Source organism: Poromitra crassiceps (genome assembly GCF_964638095.1).
Source record: "Poromitra crassiceps genome assembly, chromosome: 15".
Taxonomy (NCBI): Eukaryota; Metazoa; Chordata; class Actinopteri; order Beryciformes; family Melamphaidae; genus Poromitra; species Poromitra crassiceps.
In genome coordinates this window covers 14,187,207-14,194,706 of record NC_139634.1, presented here as the reverse complement: position 1 = coordinate 14,194,706, position 7,500 = coordinate 14,187,207, and the positions used below count along the sequence as shown (strand labels likewise).

General features: G+C 42.0%; 2 protein-coding genes across 2 annotated transcripts in view; both read right to left on the bottom strand.

The window, feature by feature from the left end:
* LOC310790632 (histone H3.2) overlaps window positions 1–7,500 on the bottom strand; it is a gene marked incomplete at its 3' end in the record, with an annotated part of 494,832 nt that overhangs the window by 155,758 nt on the left and 331,574 nt on the right. The gene's annotated exons all lie outside the window — the stretch shown is intronic.
* Window positions 1–7,500, bottom strand: part of slit3 (slit homolog 3) — a gene marked incomplete at its 5' end in the record, with an annotated part of 417,236 nt that overhangs the window by 92,596 nt on the left and 317,140 nt on the right. Inside the window, 2 exons of the mRNA XM_083652464.1 lie at window positions 2,620–2,764; window positions 4,638–4,801. Of these exons, the coding sequence (XP_083508590.1) occupies window positions 2,620–2,764; window positions 4,638–4,801 (309 nt within the window). The remainder of the gene's footprint in view (window positions 1–2,619; window positions 2,765–4,637; window positions 4,802–7,500) is intronic.

Genomic DNA, 7,500 nt, shown 5'->3' with positions numbered 1-7,500 from the left:
TGATCTCGAAGATGTAAAAGTTGTTGATTGATGTACCACCGTCAAAAAAAAAAAAATGTTTATGTAAGACGAGTAAACTCGGCTCTGGCACTTAAGCGTTGGATTATGTAAGACGAATTATTTCGGCTATGGCACTTAAGGTGTTAAATTGTAAGTCTGGTTCTCTACCATCTGAGCTAACCAGCCTGTTACTTGGTAGAGCCATACTATAGGTCTGTAGAGTCAGAGACTAAGTATTATGTCCTATCCACATACTACTTTCTGTTCAAGTACTTATAGTTTTTAAGATATATTCCACCCAAATACTACCTTCTCTCCAAATACTTATAGTTTTAAAGGTATATTCCATCCAAATACTACTTCATGTCCAAGTACTTAGGTATGTTTCAGCCAAATACTACTTATGTCTAAGTACTTGTAAGTACTTGGACAGAAAGTAGTATTTGGGTGGAATATACCTTTAAACTATAATACTTGGTCTCAGGCTCTACATTCAATAGTATGGCTCGAACAAGCAACAGGCTGGTTAGCTCAGATGGTAGAGAACCAGACTTGCAATTTAACAATCTTGGGGTTCAGGGTTCGAATCTCACCTGGAGGGAGTGTTTATTTGATAAGGATATCTTTCACTTTATATTAGGGTGCGAAAAGAGTAACTAATGGACAGGTAATGATTCAGTATTCATAAACTACTGAGTATGATGCACCACTTTACAATAGGGTACACAAAAAGATTAACTAATGATTAACTAATGATTAACTAATACATTCACGCACTGACATTTTGGAATCATTAAGTAATGATTAACTACTCTATTCACGAGCTGAAATTTAGTAATCATTAGGTACTGATTAACTACTCTACTCAGGAAATTAGATACGAATCATTAACTAATGACTACCTACTCATTAACTATGATTAACTAGTGATAAACTAATGCCAAATTTTTCATTAGCGAATGATTAACTGGCGATTAGTTAATGGTTAGTTTATCAGTAACTACTATAGGATTTGTGTACGTTATTGTAAAGTGTTACCAAAAGAAGATATGCTTATTTGAATGTCCGTACTCAAGCTTGGTGAACAAGCTTAGTTTGCCAACAAATTTAAAGTGTGTAGTGATCCTATAGTTTGTTATTGAGGGCGTTCTTCAACATCTACTGTAACTTGTGTCATATGGAAAAAAAAGAACAAGCTGCCATGTTGATTTGTGCCATTTCACAGTTGTCTACTTGTTATCCCTTTTCACCAGACTGTGTCACACATTTGACTTGAGTTGACACATAGCTATAGCTACACACACACACACACACACACACACACACACACACACACACACACACACACACACACACACACACACTTATTTCTTGGCAGTGATCCTTGCCAATAGTATGCAGAGAGATGACTTTGTCCCTATTGGGGGGAGGACTGACAATACATCATCCTATTACACTAGTGTTTCTGGCTGCAGCAACGACATTTATTGTAATGGGTCTAAATCTAATTCTTCCGGTGTGTGTGTGTGTGTGTGTGTGTGTGTGTGTGTGTGTGTGTGTGTGCGTGTGCGTGCGTGTGTGTCTCTCTGTGTGTGTGTGTGTGTGCGTGCGTGCGTGTGTGTGTGTGTGTGTGTGTGTGTGTGTGTGTGTGTCCATCCATCCATTACGTATGCTGGGGAGGTATAGCAGTATTGGCATCATGCATAGCATTGTGGGGGAGAATTGCTCCTTTACTCACAGAGCAATCAAGCAGCTGTCCTCTGTCCAAACAAACAGGCTACAGCGATCAATAAGATATCAAACATGTCCCACTGTGGTGTGTGTGTGTGTGTGTGTGGTGTGTGTGTGTGTGTGTGTTTGAGCGAGAGAGAGAGAGATAGAGAGAGAGAGGAGTGTGTGGCTGCAATGTAAAACACCAGGAAACTCACAGCACTTGCTAACCTCTCTCTCTCTATGCACTCGGTGGTCAGGTACAGTAGGTGGTTGATTCATCACGATGAGCTACACCTTACATCTAACCCTGTGTGTGTGTGTGTGTGTGTGTGTGTGTGTGTGTGTGTGTGTGTGTGTGTGTGTGTGCGTGTGTGTGTGTGTGTGTGTGTGTGTGTGTGATCTCTTGTTTCAGCTCATGATAAGATGACACTTTAATGATCCCTGTGGGGGAATTGTATCATACTGTACATGCAGCAGTGGATAGTAATAAGATACAGCAAAGAAAATGACAATAAATAAATAATAATAAATATGTACGTTAGATATACACAAACAACATGTCCAGTCGATTACATGAATGAAAAGGATTGGAAAGTATGGATTACCCCATTATTAGGATGCACAAATTAACAACAGAACTTACTGTAACAAAGAAAAGCTTGAAAGCAGAATATGTACAGTACAGGACAATGTGAAATTATACCAAAAGTATGAAATAGGTGGAAGAATGACAAAAACATCAGTATATAAGCAATAAATGACTATGGAAATAAAATCCTAAGAAAACAACATGAACTAACAGAAAATCGACATGCATGCATGTCCAGAGTAAGGTTAATGTCCAGAGTAAGGTTAATGTCCAGAGACAGGTTAATGTCCAGAGACAGGTTAATAAAGGCAGCTTACATCTCGACGATGCCCTCGGGCAGGTTGGCTGGGATGTCGGTCAGGCCTTTACGGCGGCAGTCCACGATGTTGTTGTTGCAGCTGCAGCTGGCCGGACACACGGCTACCTGAGGAGCACACGTCCTCGACTCTGACTGGGCGGGGCCTGCGGAGGGGGGGGGCGGGGTTACACCATCTGTTTCCTGATACATCAGGCCGATAATGGCTCTTTATTAAATACAGGATATCGCTCAGACATGTGGTCCAGGCTCCTCCCTGACCCACAGCTACATCAAAACTGTCTCAAACCTGCAATGACGTTTTGTTTTCGTGCATATTTCATTGATTGATTTAACTGATTAGTATTAGATTAGTCATGTTTTCTTTTTAATTCATCCTAGCTTCCCGTACCGCTGAATAGGTGCAGTGGGTCAGAGAGAAAGAGAAAGATCTAAGGCGGCGTTCACACACAACGCACTCATTTGAGCTGCCAGCATCTTTCTGCAATTCATTCTCTATGTAAGGACGTGCTAAACGTGCTCCTCTTTCAAGGAACGCACCTGGCGTTTAAACGCTGGTGACGTCTCATTTTTTTTGGCAGAGCGCTCTGGGCGTTTTTAAGCTGAAAATGTTGAACATTTGGAGGAAAAGCACGCTGCTTGTCTTTTCCACTCCTCCTACCTCTCCTCCTCCCAGAGGGATCTTCAACCTCCGCTGCTGCCAGAATTGGCAATGATCTGGCTTTCATGTTGACAGTCAACAACATCAAATGGACAAAACTAGCTGGCTACCGTCCATGTGTTCGTTGTGTCCTAAACTCTAGTGCACGCGACTGCAGGGGGAAACAAAACAAGCACCAAAAAAACCGGCTCCGCGCGCTGTGTTTGGTGCAGAATGGAACATGATTTCCATAGCGTTCTTATTGGAAAAAAGCGCTTTGTGTGTGAACGCCGCCTAAGGAGGAGGAGAGAGAGACGTGCAGTAGGAGGATGCTGGGACAGAGCATGTCGGCAGAAAGAGCAGGCTAGGCTAATAAAGAGAGCTGTGCCTGACAGCCTATTAGCACAGAGAGCTGAATCAGACGCCTACAAACACTCTCTTCTCTACTATCTGCAGCTGATAACAGCACTGCTCTTACAGGCCTTTTAGCTGATTACGCTTTCTCTCTCTCTCTCTCTCTGCACGCTGTAATTCTCTCAGTGTTATGAAGACGCGGCTGTTCTGTTCTGTTCTGTCTGTAGGTGATAACACTGCTGCTTCTAACACGGCGCTTTTGCTTTAGTGCATTCTCTATATTTTCCACCTTGAGGTCAATGTTGTCAAGTGAAGAGTATTACATTCACTCCACTCTCTGTAGTGTGGAGTTCTATATCCGTGTTACTGAATGTAGCCGAGTTTGACTCTGGGATCATTTTATAACAAGTTGATAACACCACTTTAGATACTGGATTTTTGACTTGATTACAGTTATTTGTCCTGCTGTGTAAATTCTGTGTCACCGCAATGGAGATTAGCGTTTAATATCTATGGCAGCTAACAGCACTGATGCTACTCATGTCAGCCCGTCCAGTGTTTCTGCTGCAACACATTCTTCAGGATATATAGAATAGTGGAAACTTAACAAATCAATTACACATAGGTAGACTCTTCACTGTAGATTTCTACACATTCATCTTTAAATCAATTAGTATTACATGTCTTTTTTCTTTATTTTGCAATCAAACGTCGAGAACCATGGTAAAAAAAAACAGGCGATGAAAAAATGGCACTTAAGCAAAAGATGTTCTAAATATGTGATTTTTTAAATAAAATATCTCCAATTCTAAAAGTCATATACGGTACTGTATAATCATTATCTGTGATGAGGAGCATACAGCATATTACAGAAATGCAAGGAATACTTCAGTGTGTCCTTTAATTGAACCTCTGTTCTATCTGAATTGAATCTTTTCTCTGTATATTTATGTACTATATCTGTCGGTGTCTATATACAGTATGCGTGGGTGCATGCGTGTGCGTGTCGATGTGCGTCAACTCACCATTGCAGACGAAGTCTTTCTTCTGCACATCTGGGACATTCAGGCCCCTCATGTGGGCGGGGGCCATGCATTGGGTGAAGGGAGCCAAGCCCCGCCTCGCTCTGAGCCAATCAGAGAGCCAGGAGAGGTGACAGTCACAGTGGAGGTTGTTGGAGTGCAGACGACTGCGGAGAGAGAGAGAGAGAACACAGCAAGATTGGAGTGTGTGTAACTGAGTGTTTTTGGCAGGTGTGTGTGTGTGTGTGTGTGTGTGTGTGTGTGTGTGTGTGTGTGTGTGTGTGTGTGTGTGTGTGTGTGTGTGTGTGTGTGTGTGTGTGTGTGTGTGTGTGTGTGTGTGTGTGTGTGTGTGAATCCTCTTATCCTGTTCATAATGAGACCTGGCACAAGATGGAAAACACATTAACACTTGATTATCTTATCTCATCTTGCGAGTGCCACGTTTAGTTTGGAGAGAGATTAAAAAAGTTGCTGAAGTTAAACCCACCAAGTACATTGAGTCCAAATGTATTTTAGAGACTGCATTCAAATATATTTCAGAGCTTACATCTCTGGCCAAGATCGTGAGGCTGTTGATTCAACACACACATGTGCGCACACACGCGCAGACACAGACACAGACACACACACACACACACACACACACACACACACACACACTTCCTCGGTTCTCATTTCCCCAAGGTCTGTGACAATATGAGTCTTTAGAGAGGACACATTCACACACGGTTACATTCACAATCTCTTCAGAAGGGGGGCAGAGAGAGAGAGAGAGATCGAGACAGAGAGATCGAGAGAGAGAGATCGAGAGAGAGAGAGAGAGAGAGAGAGAGGAAGAGAGAGAGAGAGAGAGAGAGAGATAGAGAGAGGGAGAGATAGAGATAGAGAGAGATAGAGATAGAGAGAGAGAGAGGGAGAGATAGAGATAGAGAGAGGGAGAGAGAGAGAGAGACACAGCACAAGGTAATGATGAGAAGAAAGGGTAGACAGGTGGAATAGAGGAGAAAGAGAATGGAAGAAAGAGACAAAATGAGGGAGCGACACACAGGCTACGGTGTAATAAATATGGACGTAGCTACCGTGATGTCACCCATTGGTTTTTGGACTTCCATTTTGAAGCCTCGAGGTTGACATTTTCACCGCCGCCATCTTGGTTATTTGGAGAAGTGCCATAAATTTGGACAAAGAAGAGCTGCAGCCGCGCCCTGCTATTGGTCAAAGTTCATACCCCTCCTCTCTGCTCTTCCTCCTTACAGTATAAAGCTTATGTCAAATTGTGACATCGCGGCTGAATATTTGACTCTGTATAACGTATCAGAATGTGTACATTGAGATTCAGCCCTCTGACAATACATATTGCAGAGAATGTATGGTTTTAAATATACTTTCATAAGACATCTTTCTGGCTCTTGGTTTCATTCATTTGGTTTATATAAGCTGTTTGAATCATTATGATGCGGATGAGGAATGGTGAAATTCCATTCTCTATCAGTATTAATTATGTGTATGCAATTATAGCTTATAGCTTATTGAATAGGAAATGGCATGGAACTTATATTTTTCTCCAACAGGCGTGATTACTGCACAGGTGACCTGTCAACAGGCCCGGTTCTACGGGGGTGCAAAAGCACGCATTGCACCCTTATTTTAATTGTCTGCATGCTCAGTTGAAAAGTAAAAAAAAACAAAAAAAAAACAACAACAAGCAGCTGCACACTTACTGTTTAAACTTGAATTATAATTGTTGTTTTTCTTAGTTCTTTGATGTGAATTTATGGCTTTTTGGCACCTATACGTAACCTTTTAAGGTTGAGATAATTGTATTATCATTATAGGGTCCAAATATTTCAGTAAAGCACTTGAAACACTTGAAATATTCTTGCTTGGGTGGTATCATTCTACTTGAAATGATGGTAAAATGCATTCTTTTTAGTAAAATAACATATGCACGGCCGGGCATCTGCACCCCTTCCTATCTAGGATGCTTTCCTATTCATCTTGTTCTGGAACCGGCCCTGCCTGTCAATCATGCCCCAAAGCAGAGTCTTTATCATCTATTTTACTCCAAATGGAACAAAATGAACATAAGAATGCAGGTTTAAGACACTTCTGCATTTGCTTCACGAACAGAACTACGAGTTCTCCCCTTGGGGAGCCAGTAAGAGACAATATGAAGAGAGTGGAGAGAGAGAGAGAGAGAGAGAGAGAGAGAGAGAGAGAGAGAGAGAGAGAGAGAGACAGACAGACAGAGAGAGACAGTCAATGAGAGAGACATAGAGATGGGACAGAGGAGAGACTGAGACAGAGACAGCCAATGAGAGAGACAGAGAGATGGGACAGAGACAGCCAATGAGAGAGACAGAGAGATGGGACAGAGGAGAGACTGAGACAGATACAGCCAATGAGAGAGACAGAGAGATGGGACAGAGGAGAGCAGACAGCCAATGAGAGAGACAGATAGATGGGACAGAGGAGAGACTGAGACAGACAGCCAATGAGAGAGACAGAGATATGGGACAGAGGAGAGACTGAGACAGAGACAGCCAATGAGAGCTACACTTTAATATATTTTGCATACATGACTTTATACCATGGTCTGGGTGAATACTCTTTTCTGATTGGCCGGCAGGTGTGCGTTAAACCGTTTAACACATTCAGTGCCACAGCGCTTCAGTAAAATTGTCTGGAGCCTGTGCCAGATTCACTTCCATTCAGTTGAAAACAGCTATAGAATTTTTTCTATTATGGCTATATTAACGGGGCTGGACTTTAATGAAAGATTGAACACTCCTGCTTCTTCCAAAGAAGAAATTTTGTTTCTAGACAGTTCCATTATGAAATTACAGCCTCTCAAAAAAGTGCACTT